The sequence below is a fragment of the Sander vitreus genome, chromosome 9 (genome assembly GCF_031162955.1).
Source record: "Sander vitreus isolate 19-12246 chromosome 9, sanVit1, whole genome shotgun sequence".
In the NCBI taxonomy this organism is placed as follows: Eukaryota; Metazoa; Chordata; class Actinopteri; order Perciformes; family Percidae; genus Sander; species Sander vitreus.
In genome coordinates, this window is record NC_135863.1 from 12,031,871 (window position 1) to 12,058,908 (window position 27,038).

Here is a 27,038-nt window from a genome sequence, read left to right on the forward strand (position 1 = left end):
GACAGCAACAAAAAAAGAAGAAATCCTATGTTTTGGTGTGTTGACTAATCTTTCGTTGACCCCTTTCTACAGCCTGTAGGGACCACACCTCCATCTTCCCATCACACATACTAATGAGACAAACGCCCATTTTCCCCCACTGTGCACCACTGACTAACTCCAGTTAAGTGCTTAATGACTTTTCTCTGTTGCTCATTTTTCTGCCTAAAATACTGTGGTGTCTTCCCAGAGCCCTTCCCCTTTGTCTTCCAGGGAGGGATTTACTGCTCAAAAGGAAGCACGTCTGGAGGGGGAGAGATGAGTATCTGAGCTTCGGGGAAAGAGTGCAGATGATCGTGGGCTCCTGCTAACAGCCTGCTGCAGGACTTCATTTAGGACTTCATTTCCATCAGATGGGACTTTTTGGGACTGCGTGTGTGTGGCATGTTTCCCACCTCTTTCTGTGACTATTGTTTGTGTTATTCATTTTACAAGTGCAGAAAGATGGTTCGGATGGAGTGGTGCAAAACCCAACTGAGAGTCATCTTGGTCCTTTAAAGAGCTTCTGTGGTGGTAAGACACATTTTAATCACTTTGTAAGCAACCTTTAAAAAAAAATGTGTTTATGTTTATGAAACATGACAGATTACCTACAATGTATCATTTAACGTATCTAAACTGTAGAGGAACCCCAAAAAATGTTTGAATATAGAATTGTCTTTAGTAGGGTCTTTATGATATTGGTTAGCCCACCCTTCCCTTGTACATTTATGATTAAAAATGTTGTTACAATTTATCAGAATAAATAGGGTTGTTATAGGATTCTTATTTGTCAGGGCACCCAGTAGAAGTTGCATTTTGTTGATTTTAATGGTTTTGTTTTGTTTTGCTGCTATTAATTTGCAAATGTAAATGCATTAGATATTGTTTCAAGAAATGGAAAACTGTGTAAGACGTCACATTTCAGAGACATTCAGTAGCCTACCATTGAGAGAAAGCTGCACTAACTCAGTTTAGTCTTAACCAAATATGGACAAACACAGCCTTGGCATTATTATAATGCAATGATAGAACTTTGTTTCACCGATTAAAAATGATCATTCAAACTTTTCAAAACTCTGCACACTGCCAGACCCATGCATATGACCCATACAGTTGGTGTAGCATAAGATATTGCTTTTAATGACTTAGGTCTTCCTAAATCAAACATTCACAGTAACCATTGCTCTTTGATCAAACCTCTTTCTACCCAGCCTGAAAACACATATTGCCTAAGGATCATCTCCACAATCTTTGAAACTTGAAACTGTCTTCTCTTTCTCCCTCTCTCAGAATCAGTGTTATTGGCCAAATATACTTACATACACAAGGAATTTGACTTAGGTAGGTGTTAACTCTAGTAGTAAACATTCAGTAGACAAATAGTAATAAAGACATACTGTACAATAGAGACAACAATATACATATAGGCACATATCAACATAATATACAAAAATAAAAATATACATATAAGACATAATATCAAGACAAGTACACATGGAGTGGGATGTAAAGTGCAAAAAGTAATAGTGCAAAATAGTGTGCAAGATGCATATTGGAATGATAAGTATGTAATGTGTAAAGAAGTGGGTGAGTGGCCAAAGTGGGGATAACCCCACTTATCCACAGTTCAGTAGAATGATAGCACTCACTCTCTCTCTCTCTCTCTCTCTCTCTCTCTCTCTCTCTCTCTCTCTCTCTCTCTCTCTCTCTCTCTCTTTTCATCTAGCAGGCTGAGAAGTTTCTCTTTTATTTGTTCACCTCACTGAGAGCACAATGTCAAAACCACTGCATTGGCCAAGTAGACCAAATGTAATAGAATTTGGCTATGGCATATTGCATATTTATTGCTCGCTCTCATGTGCTTTTGTCCTTTTTGCCCTTATAAAGTCATGCATAACAATCTTTTTTTATTAAGGGATATTATACATACATACATATACATTTGAATAAGATGTTTGCAATACGAACAAGGAAAAGAAACCATTATGATGGACTGAGCAGGATATTAGATGGACAGCAGACTGTCTCAAAAATGGTTTAATTTCAAGCAACCACAAGTACAGCAGCTAATGTTTCGCATCACAAACCGTATTTGAATAGTGTCTTGTGATCCATGGCAGTTACCTATCCTCAGTTCAGGAACCTCTCGACAGATATTTTGCACACACTCTGCATTCTCCATGGCATAGAGTACATGCACCTCATCATTACACTTCTGTGGTTTCCCATTAGTTTGAATAGGAAACCATTGGTCTGCCTCAGTGAAGCAATTTTGGTTATGACATAACATAACATATGACATATTGATTTTAGATGCTAACAGACTCTTTTAGCTAATGGCACTCTAAAGGTTTTCAGGGTCATACAAGAGCTGGCGCCAAGTACGTCTGTCTCATCCTAGCATCCCCTAAGGTATGGAAGGACCTGTTTGGTTAGCTTTTAACGGAAGATGCTCTCATTTCATGTGTCTTTACATTTTCAGCCTTTTTGGAAAAAAAATGACAATTAGGCAGACAAAAAAATTCATGGCTACTGGGTAATAACAATACGTATTTAAAATGATTATAACGTTTGAACAATGTGCACTGAACATCACTTATGTATGTATCCATTTCCCATACTGGATGTATACAGCAGCACATTTCTTATGCCCACTTTTTTAATGCCAGAATAGAATCAAATATTTTAAGATTTCAAGATTTTCAAGACTGTCAAAGCGTTTAACCCAGGTGTGAATCAGTCACAGCATGTAAGTACTAAAGTAAAACAGCAGCAAAATTGATTTAAAAGGAAAAAAAGAAGTAAACCAACTCAAACTCAACTGTAATTTGTGTGCTGCATGCAAGTTGCTCTAATTTAGTTTTTGCTAAATGAGAAATGAATTAGTTTCACAGAATTTCATGATCTGCAAATACATTCCAAACAGAGCAGTAGCTGGCATGCATGAAGTCTTTATAAACAGCAACACCAGTCCTGTCAAAAGGCTTAAACTTAGGCTGAAGTAACAGTAACAGTGCTCAAGGACTGTTGAATTTATGGTAACAAAGACATTTTTTTAACGAGCTGGAAATTATATACAGTATAGGATTCAACATGTTTTCCCCCACTGTTAGTAGATTTGTTGTTTCTCACTTTGGAGACGTAAATTCAGGGGTGGGGCTGGCTAAAAAAAGGCACCCATTTGCTGTTTTTGTTGTGGTGCAGCTGAACCGTCAGATGTTTTTATTTTTTCCCGGAAAAGTACCAGCATGTGCTACATCAGGCGTGTAAAAGTCTGCAATGCAGCAGTGCTCAGTTGCATCATTACACATGATTGTGTTTTGTGCCAAACGTTTTTATTTTGGATTTTGTTCTTCAGTTTCCCAAAGTTTAACACTAATATTACAGAATATTTATGAGAGAAGTAATAAGTGTTGGAACTTAATGCAAAAAAGCGGGAACACATTAAAATAACAGATGGTGGTAATGGTGGTGGTAAAATAAAGTAAGGGCTGATAACAAGTAAATTGCTGAGATCTGGTCAGATGATCAGACAGGTTCTGAACTCCCAGTTCACAAAGAGAAATTGAAAGAAAAGGGTGAAATAATTACAGCGACTATCCTTTGTAACCATCCATTACAGTTTACAGCCCAACTTCCTAGTCCACCTTTGCCTTGCTGTAGTTGCGCATGCTAACTACTATTATTTTTTTGTAGTTTCAGCGCTTATTCTTATTGGTAACAATTATTGTACCTACCAAGTAAATTGCTGAGATCTGGACAAACGACAAGAGCGGTCAGATGATTAGACAGGTTTTCTGGGTGTTGAATTTAATAGTTTTCAAACAAATATCACTCTCTGCCACCAAATGCAAAGTTTTCTAGTGCAGTTTTCAGTTCTATAATGATCCATCCAGTTTTCTTTTTCTTTTTTCTTTCTCTTCTTTTAGACCCAGTTATACAACCCAACAATAAACATTACATCGTATGGGTTTATTTGGGAGGGTTCATCATCGTACATCATGGTATTTTAATACTTCCTGTTCATTTCTGTATTTTATTCAGAATTATATCAATACCCACATGATAATCCCATCAAACAAATAATTGTGTATATATTTGTTTAAGTAGAATTCTGCTTATTTATTTCCCATATTTGATTTCACTTCAATATCCAGCCTAATGTGTACCTCCACTTTGCTTGAAGCCAGTCTCATACTATCTGACTATAACATGCAGTATATTGGGTACAGACCACTAGGGACAACATCATAGACTGATTGCGATATTATGTGTTTATTTCCTGTTTGTTACTCTGTCAGTACTGTTCACATAACTGCATTTCCTGCCAGGATATGGCAGCTCTCTCTGTCTATATCAGTCTTTGTGTCACTCTGTCTCATGCTGTCCCTGTCTGCTTGTGTTGGTGTGGGTGTTATGTACTTGCTGTATCTGAGCCGTTACATTGACTTCATTACATTGACATCATCCAAAAATGCACTCAATGTACTCCAAGATGCTTTGGATTTAAACATAGTTTTTTAGTCTTATTTTTTTGTAGTTTCACTACTACACGCTCATTCTAATTGGTAACAATTATTGTACCTACCAAGTAAATTGCTAAGATCTGGACAAACAACAAGAGTGGTCAGATGATCAGATAAACCCCCAGTTCAGAAAGAGAAATTGAAAGAAAATGGTGAAATATTTACAGCGACTATCCTTTGTAACCATCCATTACAGTTTACAGCCCAACTTCCTAGTTCACCGTTGACTTATTGTAGGTGTGCATGCACAGTTTTCCTATAAAATGAGAAAATATTACCAGCATTTTCAGTAGAACCTCCAAATAAAGTTTAGATAATCTGGTTTGTTTAATCATCTGACCAACTCCTGTTTCCCTCAATATATGCAGCCATGTTCCAAGATCATGCAAATACTTTAGTAAATACAGTACAGTGATATAATAACCAATTCAAAATATGAAAAGTAACATTTTAATAAACCAGAATGATCCTTTCATATTTTTAATCAAAAGACTGTGATGGACTGCCAACCAATAAAGGGTGGTTCCTGCAGCCGCACATGACTCTAGATAGGAATAAGCATGTATAAAAATGTTCAGCACCAGCAGTTTCAGTTTCAGAGTTGATAAGCACCATTTAGCATTGTATCAACAAGAGTAAAGAAAAATGCCATGCCACATTTGAAGTGCAACAAAACCAGCCCAACTCTCATAGTAGCTGGACAGTTTGCTCATTTCATTGGTATTGAATGTTTCAATATTTGACTTTTCTCTTTTTACTTTTGAGGTCGAAGAGAGAAATTAAATTCCTCACGCTGGTATTGTCTTTCCATCTCTGAGTCATCTGAAATCAACGACCCCACACCAGCTGACCACCATGAATGCCTCCGTCATGCCACTCGCCAACAACACCCCACTCTGCTACTCTATCAACAGCCCTCCATTCAAATACCACCCTACCATCGCCTCGGCATACTTCTCATCCATCTTCGGCACTTTGGGTCTCAGCTCCAATCTCATCGCCTTTATAGTTCTCCTCAAATCCTTCCAGCAGACACATAGCCGCTCCCGCTCCTTTTTCCTGATCTTCCTGGGTGGCCTGGTGGTCACTGACTTCATGGGTCTTCTGGTCACTAGCTCCATCGTGATCTCCTTCCATGTTACGCACTTTAATTGGCGCCATTTAGATCCAAACTGCCACTTCTGCAACTTCATGGGTATGTCCATGGTCTTCTACGGACTGTGCCCACTCATGCTTGGTGCCGCTATGGCTGTGGAGCGTTTCTTTGGCATCAACCTTCCATTTGCACGCTCCACCAGCATGCCCAAGAGACGGGCGGTCTACATGGTGCTGATGGTGTGGTTGATTGCAGGTGGCATAGCTTTGCTGCCCCTAACGGGCATCGGGAGCTACCACATGCAGATGCCCGGCTCCTGGTGTTTTTTCAACATCAGCTCGGAGGGAAATGACCTGGCCTTCTCCCTGGTCTTCTCTCTGGTCGGGTTGATGTGCATCACTGTGTCATTTTTGCTGAATACGGTGAGCGTTGTGACCCTAATCAGGGTGTGCTGTGGACAGGATAGGTCCCAGCGTCGCAGAGACTACGAAATAGAGATGATGCTTCAGCTCATCCTCATCATGGTCATCGCTTCTATCTGCTGGTGCCCCCTTCTGGTGAGTTTGCATTTTAAATAAGTAGGCCCTATATGTGTGCATGCAATATGTTTAGGACTGGCTTTATGCAAAATGATAAAGCCACAGTAAAATCACACTTCACACTCTTCCCTGTTGTAGTGCTGTCTTTATGTATCTTTGCATTAATTAAGGTTGATACAGATGTTGGCTGATGAGACTTTTTCCAACTGAGAACAGTCAATGAGACAAATATCTCTTCACATTAAAGTATATATATATATATATATATATATATATATATATATATATATATATATATATATATATATATATATACAGTAATATTCTTTCCAATTCTAATTATTATACAAAACGGAATAGCCGAATTACGGAAGAGGATTAGGGCCACATGTGAAATTTTATTTTTATTTAACCTTTTTTTTTACCAGGGAAAAGAATCACATTGAGATTACAATCTCTTTTACAAGTGAATACTGAGTTCTGAGATTAAAGTCAGAATTCTGACATTTTTCTTAAAACTCAAACACATTTCTTTTACGTGTGGCCCTAATCCTCTTCCATACAGAATAAATTTAGCATTCCAAGCTTATTTCCAAGCTTATTGTAAAGCTGCTTTGGGCCAGCATTACACATAAAGGTCTCTGGCCCTGTTTCAACTTGTTTGAATGAGGCTAGGCACATTTTTTAGCAATTGACTATAAACATCTTAGAATATAATTATTCACTAGAAAGCTATTCACAAGACTTCATCCTTTCATCAACTCCATATGTCTCTTTATCGTACAAAGATTTTGATTCTAATTTGTAAAAGCATCTTAAAATGTGGGATCTAATAGACTAAACTTTGACCAAAAGTAACAATGAAACAACATCACTTAAGGTTGTTGATGTAGATGTAAACACACAGTCAGTTATGATATGGCAAACACTTTTAGTAATTGTGTCCACCAAATTACGGGTTTCTCAGGTATCTAAAAAAACACCAGACCCAGACCCATCTATCCCTAGATATCAGCGCTGCCTTGTTACCATAATAAGGCATCACAAGGTCCTAAGCTTCTTTTCTCCACCCCCCTCTATTAGCTTCATTTCTCCTTAGTAATGCAGCTTCCTATCTAGTTGATCTCCAATCTCTCTGATCTCTGACCCCTTAACGTCTTAGTTGAGATGACACATCTCAGCTTTAGACCAGGGTTTAAATCAGTGTCTTTAAAAGGTAAAACTCCAGTTTATTACAACTTGGATTATACTTGTGGATACGGAGGCGTATTACATTCACCATATAAAAAAAAAATGTAGACACCTTATCTCGTAATTACGAGAAAATAACTCATAATTTTGAGAAAAGATCATTTTAAACACCTGGAAGGCGGCATATCTAGCTAGTTGTCAGTAGGCCACGGCTCAGTGATCAACTGTACCACCGAGAGGTAACATTAAATTCAGCTGGGTTAAGTTAGCGTGATACTTCTTATGTAACTTTATAGATGCTGCTGTTGTTCTGAGATTCTGAGTCTTTTAACTGTTCTGCTGGAGGCTTAAAGGGGTGGTTCAGAATTTTGGATTTTCCAAGTTAGCCAGTGTGTTATTTATCAGTGGAGACCGTTTTCAACACTTTTCATCCAGTCCTTCCAGTTGCAGAGTTCACTGGTGCTAGACTAGCGCAAGTCAACAGTATCTGCTAGCCTGCCACTAAAAACAGTCTTACCGACTCCACAGTGCACAAGAGGCAAATAAATTATAACGCAAGACTATCAATGTAAATGTCTGTGTTGATAGAATAATGTTGGAAATAAAACTACCCTTGCATCGCATTGCAATAGTTATACTTTGTTCCCTGTAGCTGGTAGCATAGGCTATAGCAGCGGCGGAGTGATATTACCTAGGCTACTGTGAAACCTTCTGCAATTACATGAATTTTCTGTCAGCAATTACCTAAAGTTAGCGGTTAGCCCAGCCAGGTATCTACCAAGAGTGTAGCTATACCGTTAGCTAACGTTGTCCCTCTCCACAATGCATTGAACTGTAACGTTATCTCCACTAACGTTGTCAGTTTCAATCTATCAGTAGCAGTTAGGCTAACGTTATGAAAGGGGCTAGCTTTATTAGCTAGAGTACCCTACCAAAAGTTATTACCTGTTCATCAGTAGCTGTTGGTGCATCTGGAAAGACGGATGGAACTGCATTCGTTATCAGTGACTTGTGGTCCTTTTGATTGTGGGGTTTTTCAATGTCGTCTGGTCTAAAATGATCACTACACATTTTCCACTTGAGTAGAGTCTCCACCTTGATGTCCAAGCCAGCAGCAAGAAGCCACAGTTGGTTCCTTTCTGGATCTCCCAATGGAAATTTGTGGAAACTTTGTGGTGCCAATCTGTTTGGTTTATTTTTACAATTTCTAAATGCACAGTGAATCACCATGTTGCATAGTCCTTAGTTTCCAATCCAATGCATCAATACCACTGTACTAGGGTACTACTAGGTGTCCCGACTGTAGTGCACTTCTCTGTTTACTTTTCGGCGCAGTACTACTAACCGGAGCAAAGTAAAATTCCGCCGCTGCTGAGAAACTAGTCCCTCAAAATGTAATGCAATCATTGAGATGCAAGGGTAGTTTTATTTCTAACATTATTCTATCAACACAGACATTTACATCGATAGTCTGGTGTTATAATTTATTTGCCTCTGGTGTACTGTGGAGTCTGTAAGACTGTTTTTAGTGGCAGGCTAGCAGATAGCCTACTGTTGACTTGCGCTAGCCTAGCACCAGCGAACTCTGCAACTGGAAGGACTGGATGAAAAGTGTTGATAACGATCTCCACTGATAAATAACACATAGGCTAACTTGGAAATGAGGTCCTATGTCTAAAATTCTGAACCACCCCTTGAATAAAGCTCATAACTATAGAAGCCCCATGAAGAATTTACTCCAACCTACTTAATCTCCACCACTGACATCCTCTTCCTTGCCCCTCCTTCCACTGTGTCCTCATCAGAGACGGAACAAAAGTGCCAAAGCTACAGTACCTGACTGGTGCACATATTTTTCTGCAGTCCTGTAAAACTAACTAAAGTTGTGTGACACTCTGCACAGATATATATTCTGATGAGCGTGGTGACTGCTGATCCTGTAAGAGATGAAATAGTTTTGTTCGACATACGAATGGCCACCTGCAATCAGATATTTGACCCCTGGATATACATCATATGTAAAGTGTCCCGGCTAAGGCGAGTAAAAAGTAAAACGAAAACTTTGAAAGGTTATTACAATAACACAGCTTCCCTATAGTGACTGCACACCCCCATCGTAACTCAGCATGTCCTAAACATCTGCCAATGAAACTTACAGATGGCCTGTACAACACTGTTTACTCCATGCTTTGCAGCTTCCAAACCATTACCCATAAACTCAAAGTATTATTGGAAGCATGCTTCATAGTGCATCCAGTGTCTCATCTTGTTTTTGCTGCTGCTATCTACACTTTCTATTCTTAGTCAGTTAAAAAACAGTTCACTTAAATAGTTTCAGCCCTTTGTCATGATCAATGTTACTCAAACATTTCTTTGAAGCAGAGCTGCAGACATCTTTACAGATAAGGGTTAAACATCAAGAAAGTTATTCAAGGGGTGATAGAATGCAAAACCGATTTTACCTTGTCATAGTTGAATAATAACAGTTTAGTGGGTAACTAGGACATAGAACCTCAAAATCCCATTGACACCTCTTTCCTCTGCAAATCTCACAATTTGAAACTGCCTCTGAAAACGGGCAATTCTCAACGAGATCTCCTCCTCATTTGGCTCTAGTCTCTACCTTTGTCACACCCCAACATTTACATAGGCTACACCACTGATCTGAGATCAGGAAGCCTTCTGAAGAGGTCGTGCAGATCTCAGAAATTGTATACATTGTTCACCTGCTATTTTACCACTAAATTCACTTCTGACACTTTTTTATGCGAGAAATCAACTATGTAGAGGTCAAATATGGGCCGTTTTACGAAAATGTATGTCTAATTGCAAATTTTGTCCGACTGTGTGTCGGAGTTCAGAGGCTGGTGCTGCCTGTGTTGCTGCCTCGCCGCCCGGCCTGCCTTCCTTCACAGACCCTGGCCTGCTGTGAGGAAGATGGAGCTCCGTCACGGCTGACAGCCCACGGCACTCCATACCCACGCAAAGTCACGTTTTTTTGGGTTAATGGACTACCAAATGCTGCTGCCCTGACAGAGCTCCAGGGCCTGCAGCTCCCCTCTTCCTGCTAAATGGCCGGTGTGTGTGAGTGAGAGCGCGGTCAGCGAGCTTGTTACGCCAGCAATCTCTTACCACAGGTTCCAGTTCATCTTATAATGTGTGTAATTATATGTGTTGAGTTATTTAAACAAACGATCGGGGAAATAAATGCCTCTTGTCCGCGAGTCTCATTGATAGAGCCTGCGGCTATCAATGAGAGCTACCTAGCCTCCTCTTACAATTCCTCTGGAATTCACAAAAATGCATTAAATTGAAATCGGACACCATTGTTAGCTTTATAAGACCTTGGGGTAGATGTTTATATAAGTGGTGTGACGAAATTCAAACTGTAAATATACTCTAATTCCGCCAAAAAAATGAAGCTAACTAGCTGCGATCTATACACAGGATTGAAGGGACAGTCACAGCTAACGAAACCCCTAATGTTCACAAAAATTCATTAAATTGAAATTGGACACCATTGTTAGCTTTATAAGACATTGGGGTATATGTTATATAAGTGGCGTGACGAAATTCAAACTGTAAATATAGCTACTCTAGTTATGCCGGCAGCTGGCAGCCAGCCACGGAGCCCCGAGTATTCCAGTAGTCCAGTACCCGGGGAAACGGTGACTTTCACTGGGTATGGAGGTTGCCGCTTTCTCGTCAGACTGTGTGGAGCTCCTAGCCAAAGTCCGACATGTCTTACCAAATTTGCAATTAGCCATCAATTTTCGTAAAACTGCCCATATTTGAGCTTTATAGATTTCTTGCTTAAAAAACTCTCAGAAGTGAATTTAATAATGAAATAGCCCGACAAACAATGTATAACTTTGTGTCTGAAATATGAGACCTGCTGTCTCATCTCCAATGTGTTTCTATGGGGTTCGCTTAAACCAATCAGCGCGCAGCTCATCTAAATATTCATGAGCATACCATATTTGGAATAAAAGCTCTTGTTCCAAATAGAGCCATATTCACAGGGTAGTAAAGGACCTAATAAAATAGCATCCGGGCAATTTTCAGCCCAACCAATGTTACATACCCTATTAGGAGACCTTAAGGAACAGTGTAAAATACCCTATATAATCATTCTATCACCCCTTTCAAACTCAGTATTGTAATGCTCCTGAAAAATGCATTCTCACTACAGTAACTTATCTAGCTGGAAATAGCCTGTTGCCAGTAAGCAAAACCGTAAATGCCCCCTTCTGTGAAAGCTGAAGCAACTAAGCTAACATGCACACTGGACAACTGTGCTTCTTTGGTTGTTTCAGTCTCTGGAGCACCTCTGCCTCTGAGAAAAGTTTACCTTACTAAAAAAACTGTGGTTTGCACTTCATTACAACACTTGCATGCAACAGTTTTTAATATTTATATAACTTTCTCCTCGCACTGCTCTGGTGTAAACCACAGTTGAACAGTTTTTTTGGCACCAGCTGAATTTGGAACAGAGACAATAATAAGCCATGTCATTCCTTAAGGAGCTTGTTAGCATATTTTCCCACCACAAGAGACTGTTGGGCCAATGCTAATAAGGCTATGCCTCACATAAAATGATGCAGCTTATTTAAAGCAGGGGGATAATTATGTTGCAGAAGCCACTGCCTCAGGATGGCCATGGAACATTGGTCGAGCCATTTGCTCAGTGTGTCTCTGTGCGATATATTGGCCCTGTTTGTAAAACCAGCATGAAATAAAATGAATAAGAAGAAATGTCTTAACATTTCCCTCAAGTGCTTTTACTGTTTAGATTTCCTAGTGTGTGTGTGTGTGTGTGTGTGTGTGTGTGTGTGTGTGTGTGCGCATTTGCAATATTAACCAATTTCATCTTTTCCCTCTTGTTCCTTATTTCTAATCTTTCCTGCCCACTCTTTTCAACTATAATTTGCTGTCTTTCTTAATTTACATCTTTTTTTCCTGTTTTCTCCTTACTGTTTGGCTTCCTCTCTTCAAACCTCTCATCCCTCCCCCACTTCTTCCCTCCATCATTCCCCTCTTTGCCTCTTCTTTTTTTCATCCTTATCCCCACTTCCACCAGATCTTTATTGCACAAACTGTGCTATCCGGAAGTCCCCTCCAGATCAAATCCCTCCTGCTATGGCTACGTTTTGCCACCTGGAACCAGATCCTGGATCCGTGGGTATACATCCTGTTCCGAAGATCAGTTCTTAAGAGAGTCAACCCCCGCCTCGACTGGTCTCGGGGTTCCATCATGAGCTTGTACCCGTCTTTCAACGACACCATCCGAAGGTTCACACACTCTTCACTTAGGATCACCCTGAGCCAAGATGAAACAGGAGAGATGCAGAAATCAAACGTAATGCCCCCATCTACACTAAAGCCACCACCTCCTTCTCCGTGATTGTTTGGATTTGAGTTGTTGCCACAGACTGAGTGACATCGTTGGGGTTACAGTATGTGTTAGACTGTGTTTTCATGTTAACTGTGACCAAGATAAGAAGCAGGATTGCACCATCCATCCATCCATCCATCCATCCATCCATCTTCATCCGCTTATCCGGGGTCGGGTCGCGGGGGTAGCAGCTCCAGCAGGGGACCCCAAACTTCCCTTTCCCGGGCCACATTAACCAGCTCCGACTGTGGGATCCCGAGGCGTTCCCAGGCCAGGTTAGAGATATAATCCCTCCACTTAGTCCTGGGTCTCCCCCGAGGCCTCCTCCCAGCTGGACGTGCCTGGAACACCTCCCTAGGGAGGCGCCCAGGGGGCATCCTTACCAGATGCCCGAACCACCTCAACTGGCTCCTTTCGACGCAAAGGAGCAGCGGCTCTACTCCGAGCTCCTCACGGATAACTGAGCTTCTCACCCTATCTCTAAGGGAGACGCCAGCTACCCTCCTGAGGAAACCCATTTCGGCCGCTTGTACCCTGGATCTTGTTCTTTCGGTCATGAGCCAGCCTTCATGACCATAGGTGAGGGTAGGAACAAAAACTGACCGGTAGATTGAGAGCTTTGCCTTCTGGCTCAGCTCTCTTTTCGTCACAACGGTGCAATAAATTGAATGTAATACCGCACCTGCTGTGCCGATTCTCCGACCAATCTCCCGCTCCATTGTCCCCTCACTCGCGAACAAGACCCCAAGGTACTTGAACTCCTTCACTTGCACCAATATATGGTTATTTTATTACACACCTTTGAAACAGTATTAGCAGTGACACTTTCATTTAGAGCAATGTTTAAAGAGAGAGGCCACTCTCTATTGTAGGTGCACAGCCGTCACCTACAATAGATTTAAAGCTACTTACATGGACTGCACTCTTCCATCAAGGTTTCTTTTTATATGAATATGAACAACTTTTTACAGTGGATATGGGCATTCTGTGGTAATTCAGGTAAAATGTGATACTACATTCTGATGGGACATAATGCCTTTCATACTCATGTACACTTTGTTCAGATGCTCTTGAGTGTCACATTATCATTTAATTGTTTTTTCCAGCTCATACTGTTCATGTTTTGTTCCCTTTCTGAAAGTATTTAGCTGGATTTTGAAGGAAGATGTGAAGTGAAGATGGTTTAACAAAAATGAAATATAGCTTAGACTGCCAGAGGCATCCTACATTATTTCCATTTCAAGAGTTTATACAATACATGACAATGCATGTGTTTTCTATGTGTCAAATGTTTTGATAATGCATGCGAATCAAACCAAACTTTCCAGACCCTTGAAATGATCAGTTATCCCCGAATGGGAACCTCTAGTTCAGTCCTAATGCTTGTCATTAAGAGACACACCCGGGTTTGGCAGAAGAAGAAAAAAGGAAAATAAAGTGGATGCCAATAAGAATGTGATTATTGTACAAATTAAATATTTACGAAGACCCTGAAAATTTTAAGATTATGTTGTCAGTGGTAGAACAATCTTTTCCACTGTCAACTTTAGACATGCAAACAAAAATGTAACAGTAACAGCATTATTTTGAGATGTATTATGCTGCATGAAGGGTCATATCTACATAAATAGTTTGAAATCCTTATCTGCTAAAGAACAAGACAAAAACCTAGTTATGGCTGGACCGTGTATGGTCATTGTGCTTAATTGTGGCCAAATTGTTACAGGGATATTCAGCGGTGGTGTCTCTAATGTGAATATAAATGTAACCTTCATTTCTAATGGTAATATTTGTTTGTTGTGTACTGAAGTAGCATACCATATGACATGGTAAAGATAAGTTTGACACAAATAATTTAGGACTGCTTTTCAACACAATCATGTTATTTTTAACAAGTTATTGTTCTGGATTACTCATCTGAAGTGTTATGTGTAATGTATGTTACTTTGTTAAACAGACCAGACCTAGTTTTCACCCCTTGACATTTATGAACCTCAGCCTTAAATGTTGGTCTTGAGGTAGTCTCGCTTTACCAAACCTACCTCCACAGCGCTGTGGAGGAGGGTCTGGCTAGTCCACACAGCATTCCGAGATGGGAGAAAAACGTGCTGTGGTTTATTGGCATTTCTTTAAACCAATCACAATCGTCATGGGCGGCGCTATGCGCCAGACGGAGCCATGGTGCCTCTGCAAAATAGTCTCGGGAAGGAACTTGTTTTGGTGGAACGTGTATGTTCAAAGGTTGTTTTAGTCGTGCAACAGAAAACTCAGAATGGACAGATAGTCTAGCCAGCTGTCTGGATTTACCCTGCAGAGATCTGAGGAGCAGTTAACCATAGTCCTCATAAATCGACCGGAGTTTAAAATGCCAACACAAAAAAAGTGGATGTTAACAGACATCCGGCCGAAAATGAGGGACATCCGGAGGAATTACCGGCGGCACCGGAGTAATCCCGGAAGTGGAATGTCGTGGATATAGACTAGTCTTGAGGAGATGCAACATTTATTCATGGACAAATCGAAACTTACACTGTACATTTACTAGCACCTCACAACTTCACTGTTTATTTCTTCTCTGCTTTCTTTGGTGCACCAATGTTAATATCTCCGCTGGAATATGAAAGTGAAACTTAGGTTTCAATGGAATCGTTTGCTTGCGCTACTTTCAGATGGTTCTATTTTAAAGATTTCTTCTTTCTTCAAAATGTGTAGGCCTACTCCTTTTTGTTTCAAGTTTTGTTAGAAAAAATGTTAAGTAACTGCAGAAGGTTAAGTGCGAGTGTGAGTAAGGGTAAATGAGAAAATACACGTCTAAATTTGGGTGAACTGACACAAAAAAACACAGGCTTACTTAATCATCTTACTTGTCTTTGAATGACGGTGGGAGCAAGTACTTAAGTCCAATATTTACATCTGGAGAAAGTAAAATTCCTTCTTCCTCTGGGCCTCACTGCAGTGCTAGCTTGTTATTTCTGCATCCAGAGATGTTTAACTGAAACTGAGAAGTTGTTTATGATAACACTGAACAGGGAGTGGGGGATGATTTAGTTGTTCAAATTCACCCTGATCATTTGGGCAGTGTAATGGCAACATGGTAACATTGTAGATAGAAAATTACAATATAAATGTAATATAATATAATGAAACTAAAAGTCATTTTTTGCTCTACTAGATTACTCCGTCACCCAGCTATCCACACTGATCTGTTTTACACATTGCATTATCACTCATGTCCATCAGAGTGTCACTCAATTCATTACCAAACCAATCACTGATAACGGCTGAGATGTGTCTTGCTTTAACTCTTTAGGAGTATCATCCAGTGAAAATAAAATGTAAATGTTGAATGTGCTTGATAGAAATGGCACGTGATTGTACCTGTAAAGTATTAGTAAAATGCAGAAAATAAAAAATCTTTTAAATGGGCTTTTCTGTTAAACACACAAAGGCTTGACAACTATGATTTCAACCTTTTTACTAACAATTTAAACATGTGAATTGTGCCATACATTTTCAGGTCTTCATTAAGGGGTACAATCATATACAAAGAGTTAAAAGAAAACATTGCTATTAGACAAATATTGATGTAGCTGAAACAGTGTAGCCAGAATGAGTGAAGTCAAGTCAAACTGCATTTTGAAATTTGGAAGTTCAGTGTTTACTTGCTTACATGTATGCAACAAATATGACTTTAATACTTTGATTAAATTGTTTGATAAGCCAGAAAACATGAAACTTTCAATGTTTCAATGTAGTTTGATGTTTATTTTTGTTTTGGTTTATTTTACAGTAAATACTCTCCCATGCAGAGACAGACAGAGAGTGGTACTGAAGTATAAAGACGGCAACAAACTGGTCAAGTATATTTACATTCTCTCTCTGAATCAAACCAGAAACGTTTCCTGTGAACTTTTAGCAACAGTGGGAAGCAAGTGAATATGTGATACAATGGTATTTTAATATTAGCGGGGCATGAAGACCTTCATTTCTTTCAGGCAACAATCGCTGCAAGGAACCCCAAGGAAATGTTTGCATGCACACAAGATAGCTTTGTTTGTCTTGCTTTTTTGTTTGATCATGGGTATTTTGGGCTTGGTTCCTGTTTGACAGTAATGATAATGTAGGAAAATGTGAATTGCAGAGCAGGGCCATACATCTGGAGAATATCCCCATGACATTTATTATCATATGATTACATTTTCAGATGACAATTATGTCTTAAAACAGAGATTAATATCAGTCACTTAGAATATTTAAATTGCAATTTCTTTTTTGAAGTTTTAATTGCACTGGGGCCAGTTGGTAATTGAAAAGAGTAAACCAGTTCTATATAAATATAATGCAACCTGTGCAAACATATTATAACTTATACTAGCTTGCATAGATTATTGGTAATGGAGAAGTAGACCACATTCTGACTTTGGGATAACCCAAACATGTCTCCTTGTTGCTCCCCTGTTTTCCCAAGTGGGTCTTTATCAGAGGAAAAAGGTTTACGTAGCTTATCTAACTTCCTTGATTCCTAGATGGCTGGCTGATTGTCCCCTTGTGTTTCCTGACACATCGTTAGCACATCCTTTACATAATGGTATAAACAGGAAGGGAGCCACACAAACATTTTGTATACTTTTTTCTATAATCAAAAGAGGAAGAGTTCTTGTGAACAAGCTAATTTGACTGTCACTGTTTTCCTGAACAAGATCATCAGCTAAATTGCTACACCATAAAGGTTCATTTCAATCCTTGAGTCTTTCAGTACAAATGTATTAAAAAACTACACTGCAATTTTTTGTGTTTTGTGTTTATTGTAAAGATTTGTCAAACTTCAGGACAATATTAAGAGTGATGATCTGCTTAAGGGCAGATTATTGTAATTTGACTGTTCAAAGGGAAATGGTTGAATTAATCTTAATTAATTAATAATTAATTAATCCCTGGCATGGTTTTAATTAAAGTGATTAAAAGTTAAAAGCTTCTACACATTCTTTTTTCCCAGTTAGATGTACCAGAGAAGAGAGCTCTCTCTTTATCTTGCTGTTGTGTATATGGTAAATGACTCTACATTTTACCATTCTTGACATCTCCAATAGCTCCCCATACTTCAAATAAAAACACATCAGGGAAAGCAAAATCTCCCAGAACTGAGTCCAAGGCCTCTGCAAAGTCATCAGGGTTCTTCTTATCTTTACCCGCTTCCACGATGGTGGTTGCTGCAGAAAAGAAGGGACGGGACAGATTTTAATCAATCCAGGTTTAACTAACTACCACCAAATGCTGGTAAGGCATCAAAAATGTATTTAGACATAGCTAATATTCTATTCTTTTACCTCATGAAATTGGCCGATTAGTCATGATTTAGGGGAGCAGGGATTTGGGAGCAACCTTAATGATCTCAAACTGTATTAATGAACCATCAAACATAACATTGATTAAAATGGGCACAGCCCGCTTCTTCGTGTGCAGGAAATACATGCATTCAAAATCTTCATTGAACTGCGTATTTTGATGTTATTTTGATGTTCAAATTACATAGCAAACCGAATCAGATAACCAGCAGGCAAAATTGAGTGTACTGTAATCCCCACGTTAAATGCACTGTCAGACTATTTAAATCTTCTCTAATTCATGTGTCAATACTATCTCAGTATGTACTGTATATACTTTGCCTAAACAACAGGAACTGAAAAATAGTTTGTTTCTCTAAGCCTGAAGATATCTGAATAAAAGGACGTCATGTATCCCCCAGTGATAGATGATATATAGCTGAATGTTGTTGCATTAGGTCAACAACAGAAATTTTTCAGGGATTTCTCACCATTATTTTTTGTTAATCCACCCTCCACAATATTTGGATGAAAATATGCAGCCAAACAGCAGATAAAAGATCATGAACCTTTTTTTCTCAAGAGCCAAACGTCCATTTGAAAAACCTTGGAAATCTGGGAAAGGGCAAACTAGTATCATTGAAAATGTTAAGTATGTGGCCGGGTTGGGTCAGTGGGTAGAGCAGGCGCACATATACTGAGAGGCTTATGCCTCGACGTAGAGCTCAGCATGCCAGAGAGGCTGTGAGTGAGGCAGTTTGCCAATCTTTTACACCCCTCAGTAAACCCCACTGACTGTGTATGAATATGTCCTTACATCCAAACGTGGACTCAAATGTGTTGTCTATGTTAAGGACCCGAGTGTTATGTGGGTGGTCTTACCCAGCTCCAGATCTCTGATGCCCATGTAGCTCTCCAGCAGGTCGTCCACTTTCTTCATGGCACGTTCATCAAACTCATTCTGCTGGCAGAGCGGACAGGAAAATACAGAGGTGTTAGTGGATTTCATGGTGTTCACACTCTAAATATGGTGATACAAACTCTGTGAGAGCGTATCTTCTCATGCCAAAACATGTAAGAGCCAAGCATATCTTGGGCTATTGTTTATCACTTATCTTTATGTTATATAAATATATAAAAGTTTATAAGATGACATTGAGTATTGCTGGTAGGTCTTCACTGCTTGTTCTATTTGTTCCTTCTTGAGTTTACCCCAATTAACCTTTTCAGCCTCCAAATTTTGTCAGAGGATTCACATCATAGTTCAGTGTGATGTGAAACATCCTGTAGGAAGTTCTTTACAGAGGTCACTTCCAGCGAAGCTGATGGAGACATTGTTCCATAAGGAATAAAGGATATTTTGTGACTGTGTGTTGATTTGTGATCAGAGTCAACTGGGGCGGTTCAGTTCAGTTCAGGGTTATTACTAAAACTGAAACTAAAACTGTAAGGTGTGGAAAAATAGCTTTTGTAAACTGAAAATAAATACGAAATGAAACTAAACAAAAACAATTTTGCATGGTTAAAACATTTATTTCAGTTTTCGTTTTTAAGATAATATTTAACTACCGTAAAAGACAGCATGAATTTCTGTCAGCTCTCGTGACATTGATAGTAGTTAAGTGGTCATTTTCCAGTAGAGCGTGGGAAACTCACCACTTCCTGAACTGTAGCAGCACCCTTGGAGCGAAGACGCAGCGTCTCCCTCCCGTTTACCATCTTGCCCTCGGTAGATTTTGGCGCTCTCGTCCTCATTCCGATCATATCTGACCACACACACACACACACACACACACACACACACACACACACACACACACACACACACACACAAACAAACAGGATGATAACCATTAATCAAATTAAAGAGATAATCTGTGGAATATTTATTTGTGACATCGTCACAGTACATTCCTCCGAGGATAGACAAAGACCAAAGCAACAAACTATAATTCACATACTGTTGTTCGGATGTGTATTTCTTGTCTCCTACCATAAGACATGAAATATTGTTTTAATAACTTGGTGTATGATAAAATGAGAAGTCCTTTTTAAAGAGGCATGCTGCCTGTGGGCAAGACATTTCAAATCAAATTTCAGTGTGTAGCTTGTTGTGATGTTGTGTCGCACCTACACAAAGAACGGTGTCGAAGCCAGTCGTGTTTATGCTTTTTTATTTTTAGGATGTCTCCAAAGTTACAGTAAAGGAATAGTTGTGTAATAGACTGAATGTGTACCATGCTCCCTAACTGACAAGCTTAATAACTTTGTTTGTGTTAACAATTATGTTGCTTGCACTCTGCGCACCATGTATTCTCTCTCTATTATTTCTGACATTTAGGGCCATAAAGAGGTCCCGGCTCTGTTACTTTCAGGATTGTAATTAGTGTAATAAATCATTTTACACATGAAATCTAATCCATCATATGCAGATTTGGCAGCCAGCCAGTGTGTGTGTGTGTTTCAATTATTAAGAGATTTACTTTACACCCTTTCAAATTGGTAATGGCAAGTTTATACAGCGAAAGGACTCTGAGGGGATGTGTCATACCAGATACAAAACTTCTGCTCCTGTTTATTTGTAGACGAAGCTTCCAGGAGGTTGTTTCTGTATTCTTATAAAAGGTGTGCTTCATTTCCTGTTTTGCATGTCTTATGCCTGAAGATGAATTGTAAACTAAGAAAATAAAAATTGAAATTCATTGCAGTATACTTTTTGAAGAGCCTCGTTTTCTCCTGTGGCTGATGAAAAATACCTCAAGCCTTTTCAATTTTGTCTTGGTACATGATTGAGAATGAAAACTTATTTCAGTAACTGACTTTAAAGAGGTGATTAGCCATACACTGCATATTTAATTTTTCACAAAAACAATTAACAAAGTACTTCAATTTCTCTGTAATATTAAAGACTCAGTCTATAAACAAGAACTGACAACCAAAGAAATGTATTTTGTTTCTATGTTTTGCTAAGAGTTTTTCAAAGTTTATTTATTCAAATCACTTCTAACATAGCCATACTTTGCCCTGCAGAGCTACTTCAGACCATCTACTGTCACATAACATTCTTCGGGCTAAGGCATAACAACCGTAATACTGGTCAATTAATTGTAGCTGCTCATTTAGCTGTTTAATAACTTTTCCAGGGTCATTGGCAGATAGCCAGTAATCTCTTCAATGTTTCTATCTCCTCTTCCTCTTTGGCTGATGATATATGGAAAAGTACCGGAGAAGGCTGAAATCCATCAACCACTCGGACCAACTGTGGACAACAGAGTCTGTGGACAATAGAGTGTGGCCTTATTAGGAGAAATCAGCTGTTGGTGCTACACCTTGCATGGACAGTCCTATCATAAGACACATATCTTCGGGGCAGCTTTTGGTGCTGATGATATTTAATGTCAGTTTTAATAATCACAAACACACAATTCTGCTTTTTGAGAGCTTAGGATGGCAATAATAGTAATTTTTCTTTTTCATGCGTTTTATTCTAGTGTTTTCACTTCCTGGCAAAAACTTTGCTCTTGGTACTGAGCCTTTTTATCCCATTATTTAATCAGGAATGGATTTATACCGTGCAAGTGATTACAAAGTCAGATGTGTGCAAAGACTATTGAGTGTTAATGGTATCAGTGCACAGACCCAGTGTCAACTCATACAGGGTATAGGGACAGCAGTGCCTTCTCATTATAGTATTTGTCACATGTAGGCTAGCAATATTTAGCGTCAGGCCATGTTACATAAAAGCCATTGTAATTTTTTCTTTGCAGAAATGTACAACAAGGTGAACCCCATCTGTAAATGATAATATGTTTGCTTTCAATCACCATTTCTGACTGATTTAGGAATGCATGTCTAGAATTCCCAATCTTCATCTGTTCTGCACATGACAGTGAAGCCCCGTCATCCAGAAACATTTTCCACTCACCAAAGGCCTTCTTGGGCCCCACCAGGCGGAGAGTGAAGGGGATGCCTCTTGGTTGCTCTTTTAGCATCTTTGCCACCTCGTAGTGTCGACAGCCTACAATGCTCTGGTCATTGATGGCCTCGATGTGGTCACCAACACATACTGTCTTCAGCTGGTCTATGGTGCTGCCTTCCTTTATCCTCTGAAATAAATAAATTTAAATGTTTCACATGTGTTGAGATTCCCAGTTTGGAGCCTTCTACAAATTGAGATGACAGACTGTTTAGCTCTGCCACTTGTTTACCTTGATGAAAGCATATCCAGCTCCATTGTCTGTGATAGTGAGGCCCAATGCGTCTTCCGTCTTCGTCACCTCAACCTCTTTGGTCTCCCCTCTGACGTGAGCGAAGATGAAGTCTTCCAGTCCGATCTGGCCACCCAGTAGCTTCTGCATGTCCACTTTATGAGAGTTGAGGGTGCAGAACAGAATCTAATTCGAGGGAATGGGCCAACATGTTAGCTGTTTCTGTTAATAACTAAGCAGAATCCACCTATTATATTTTATTGTTTATGATATGATGTCCACACTCTGTAGTAAACAAGATTAAGACTCCACCAAGTTGTCCATTTAGAAATATAATAATGTAATACTATTACATTTACCATTTTAAAGTGGCCCCTAAATATTTGAGAGTACATTATTCAATTAGAAAAAGTATACTATTTTACTTTTTAAATAATGTCAGTAACATTGCCCAAGACTAACTACAACTTCAATCTGCTTTTGGTTAAAACAAGTGCATGTAGTAGTGTAGATATGGACATCCCTAGCAGATTAGTTTTAATTAAAAAAACATTGTTTGGAAAACAATAATTCCCTACCTATTTACAATACGTGTGATAGTTTAGTTTCTGTATAGTTTCTGTGGCATTCCTTGGTGTTTTTTTTCTTCATTTCTTGTGCCATCAGAATTCCTTTAGCTGTGCTGTATAGGGATTAAGCAGCAGAGGGCAGTAGAGTCAACAATTTGATTCAGCTATTGTGGCCATTTTGTATGAGTCATAAATGTGACAACTCATTAAGAGCCTCTCTATATTTTAAGATCAATGTTTGAGTCAATCATAGCACACATACTGCTTGATTAAACTTATTTCTGTTTGTTTGAGGGCTTAAATCATGCTTGTTTCCAAAGGTTTGTTGCTGAATTATTGATTGAAAATGATAAGTAGCTGATAGTAATATACTGTAGACTTAAGATATTAAGATCAAATGTAACTAACTCTCAGGATTACACCATTTATTATCAGCCATGTATTGGAGCAAACATTGGCACAACAACACATGGTTCTCTCCAGGCTGCCCTTTTTATAGTTTATTTATAGTTTACAACTATAACTGTTTTGTTTTTTAAATAACTTTAGTTTTTGCAAATTCTCCCAAGGTCTTTTTTGTCTGTTTGATATTCTGAAGCCTGAGGTTGAAATTCAACTTTGACTTTATTGTCCATGACGGAAATTCAAGATAACCCAAGTGAACCGTTATCTCACTTGGAGCAGTTCCTGTTAGATATTGCTCATAGTAGCCTAGTTCTCTTGACAAGTGGAACAGTCTGCTTGCAGTCCATGGTTTTCTTCGGCATCTGGCTGTGCTGTAACTTTATGCTGCTGCTGTTCAGTCTCAAGGAGGTCAAGGGAACTGCTCTCACTATCACCATCTAGTTGCTAGCTGCTATTTCCTATAGAAAGTCTTGTATCTTGAATTTTGACTGCAAGCTCTTGTAGCAATACAGGCCGTTAAATCAACTATTATTTGAATAATGTCTGACAAAACCATTCAATTATTGGTAAAAGACTGAATGTCTTGATTAAACAACAATTCAGGCAAGAAAAAAAAGGTGTGTTATTAATGTTATTAATCATTTATCAATCACTCTAGTCTTCTGCATTAGATATAAACAGGTTTTTTTTAAGCAACATCTGACAAAAACTTCAAAGTCTCAAGGTTTAAAAGATTAATTTTTAGTATTTATTATTATGTATTTGTTACAATGTAAGGCTTCAACAATGCATTGTTTACGGTTAATGGTAATCTATCCGACCGTTATTTAAACTGCTTATTCTTTCAGGACCACTGGAGATTATCCCAGCATACACTTGGGAGAGTGTACCCTGGACAGGCTGCCAAGCTACCACATGGCTTACATATAAGAAGACAAACACATTCACAGGAATTTAGAGTGTCTAATTAAATTTGGACAAGAGTGTCTGATATATCAGGTAAGATATCATACAAATTGTTATGCATAAGTTTTCATACGGTATCATACAAACCCATTTATGAGAATGCATTGGAGAGTTACAACATACAAACTCCACACAGACTGCACACAAATGGCAAATAAACAGGATCCCTTTGCACAATCACGGTTGGTAGTTGCGTTATAAGATCATCAAGGTTGGCTCTTATGAAATGCACATATCCCTTCATCTCCAGTCATTGATATCCAACAGGTACATTAATAGGAAAGCCTTCATGCATGGTGGCCTTCATAATACTGATAAGTATTAGATTAGTTGAATGTTAATTGCTCTGTTGCCATAAAATACTGGAGAACCATGCAGAACAGCAGCATTCCGCCACCATTATCCTTAATTAAATTTTTCTTTTAAAGATTACACTATTTTTACAGTTTATCCTTGTAGTATAATGTTGAACTGCATAAACAACCACAGCTTAGTTAAGTAAACCAATTTCTACAGACAAAACATGCACATGCACATGACAGAAAATCGGTTGCTTACACATAAAGCCCTGCTAGTCTTTCCGCAACTATGAGTTTCGTCCTACACACTCTTTGATCACTCTACTGTTGCACCTACTTCCAGCTTGTCTGTATAAATGTCATCTAAATGCCTGTATAAAATACAAAATTAAGTGTAGCCATTGATAAGTCTTTCTGTGACATCCACCTGTAGCCTTTGATTGTGTTTAGCATTGAGAGCAGTATCAGGCTGGATGCATGGTTTGGCCAGCCCCGACCTGCTAAAGGTTGAGTTATTAGACTCCTTCTCAAGGATTCTGACCTTGTGAGCAGCTGCCTGCTGTCACCTGACTGCATAGCCTACCACACCTTTAATCCCCATGCAGTGCTATGAATGAACTGTTTAGTCCTATAATGTTGTATAACCATTTTGGAAATATGATTTCCCTTTAATTTACAATTTAATGTCTCTAAAACACAGACAGTTCACTCACTTGTTACAGCTTCACTTGACACAGTATTTATATATTTAGGGTAATGTTACTTCTTGGAGTGTTTTAAAAGGGAACTGACAAAAGATCAGCATACTAGTCATGTGGAGTACTAGTCAGACTGTGAAAACAGCTGTTTTCTAATGTCTTACGTGGCTCTGGAGGAGCTTTGTCATGCCTTGCTATGTTATCGGGAGATTATCTTGGATTGGGCTTGGACACCACAACAACATAAAAGAAACCTGTGTTTCAAATGATGTGGGCATTCACAAGGCAAGATCCAATGAAAAGTTTCTAATATTTGCAACATGGGAAATGTAGGACCAAGCATTTTTGGGGCTTCACCCATAGGGACTACCTCTGCCTCTGCTGCTTCTACACTTAATCACTGGAGTGCCCCTTTGAAAGGCTGTTTTTACTTGAGTATTTGACCACTTTAGCTTGCTTTCTGTTTGAGCTGAAATGTAGCTCTGCTGGACATAATGCTGATAATCATCTGTCAGATTATTTCCAATTAATTAGGCAAAAGAGCTACCGTAATACTCTGTGATTGTTAAAAATAGGTTGAAATTTTGATGATATTTGCATCAATGTAACTGAGCACCTGTATCTTATCCCCAAGTTTGTAGTTTGAATAACTTTCAAAGCAAAATTTTCGTCACCTGGTTTTGTTTTGCTCTAAAGTCACTTCCCTTACTATATGCCTATCTTGTTGTGTTGTATGTGTTACACATAACATTATCTGGTTATTTGTTTCCATTATTGATCCTGGTCAAAGTGCAGACAAGAACAAAGTCTGGCAGACAGTAGTGAGACCAAAAGATCTTCAATAGTGCATCATGGAAAATAGCCTAGAAAGGAAACCTAATACCTATTTGCAACTTGCCTGCCAGACCAGAAATGCAAGAAAGGAATAACATAATTTTATTATCTTGAAAAAAAAAGTGTATCATAACAGTGTGTCATTTCTCACAAAAGTGAAAATGCCACTAATTAGCCTAATCATGTTTACATGCATAGCTTGGTTTGTTTTGTACCTCTGAGGGGGAGATGTTGAACACTTCAGCGATCTTGGCGTACAGCTCCTTGACGTTTGTGAATCCGTGGATGCGGCCTGTGGGACTCCCATGAGCCAGCTGGGTGTGGAAGATGAGCTTAGGTCTCGGGTATTCTGGTGGCCCTGATGGTGGTGGTGAAGGTGGAGGAAGCGGAGGCGCTGTAGGCTCCACACTCCCCTGATTCTGGCTCTGGTCCTGGGCCTTTTGCACCTCCATGGCCTCAGCCCCTGCTGCCTTGTCCTGCGGGCTCAAAGCCTCCCCGTTCTGCATCGGGCCCCAGCTCAGGTAAGGGCCTCCTCTGGGAGCCCTGGTGGTGCACTGCTCTGGCAAAGTGAGAAACTCTGTCCTTCCCCCCGCTTAGCAGACCAACCAACAAATAGCCACCCAGAGCTTTGGGGTGAAAAGCGCAGATGAATTAGTTATGAGAGTAGCCTGGTAACAGTAGCTGGAAGAGGCCAGCCAGACCCTGTTGGGTAGAAACTCAACACCCTATGAGTTCAGGACTGTGTGTGTTACACCTGAGCCTCTGGCAGCTCACGCATAAAGATCACAAACAAAACACATCAGGTTAGGTTTTTTTATACACATGACATGGTTAAGACTCTAATCCCCCAGATCAGTCTGGGTGCCAGACAGACATGACCCTGAATAGGTGAACATCCCTCTGAAGTGTGAAATTGCCCAGTATATTACCACATAATAAATGATTTCCAAAGTGGGCGGCTCAGAGA

The 27,038-nt window shown here is 39.3% G+C and overlaps 2 protein-coding genes across 4 annotated transcripts; one reads left to right on the top strand and one right to left on the bottom strand.

The window, feature by feature from the left end:
- The first annotated feature begins 219 nt into the window (after positions 1 to 219).
- tbxa2r (thromboxane A2 receptor) lies at positions 220 to 16,194 on the top strand. Of its 3 annotated transcripts, none has more exons than XM_078258758.1 (4): positions 220 to 552; positions 5,313 to 6,200; positions 9,277 to 9,421; positions 12,454 to 12,671. In XM_078258758.1, exons 2-4 carry the CDS (start codon positions 5,403 to 5,405, stop codon positions 12,585 to 12,587), a joined length of 1,077 nt encoding a protein of 358 aa, XP_078114884.1. In that variant the 5' UTR covers positions 220 to 552; positions 5,313 to 5,402; the 3' UTR covers positions 12,588 to 12,671. The 3 variants fall into 3 exon arrangements, with proteins under 3 accessions (XP_078114884.1, XP_078114883.1, XP_078114882.1); XM_078258757.1 differs by lacking the exon at positions 9,277 to 9,421 and adding an exon at positions 3,951 to 4,025 and having other exon boundaries at positions 234 to 552; positions 12,454 to 16,194; XM_078258756.1 differs by lacking the exon at positions 9,277 to 9,421 and having other exon boundaries at positions 234 to 552; positions 12,454 to 16,194.
- On the bottom strand, positions 14,665 to 26,577 carry gipc3 (GIPC PDZ domain containing family, member 3). The gene is made up of 6 exons (XM_078258759.1): positions 26,287 to 26,577; positions 22,301 to 22,486; positions 22,018 to 22,198; positions 19,749 to 19,858; positions 18,975 to 19,056; positions 14,665 to 17,978 (listed from the first exon to the last, which is right to left on the bottom strand). Exons 1-6 carry the CDS (start codon positions 26,575 to 26,577, stop codon positions 17,827 to 17,829), a joined length of 1,002 nt encoding a protein of 333 aa, XP_078114885.1. The 3' UTR covers positions 14,665 to 17,826.
- Between the last annotated feature and the right edge of the window lie 461 nt (positions 26,578 to 27,038).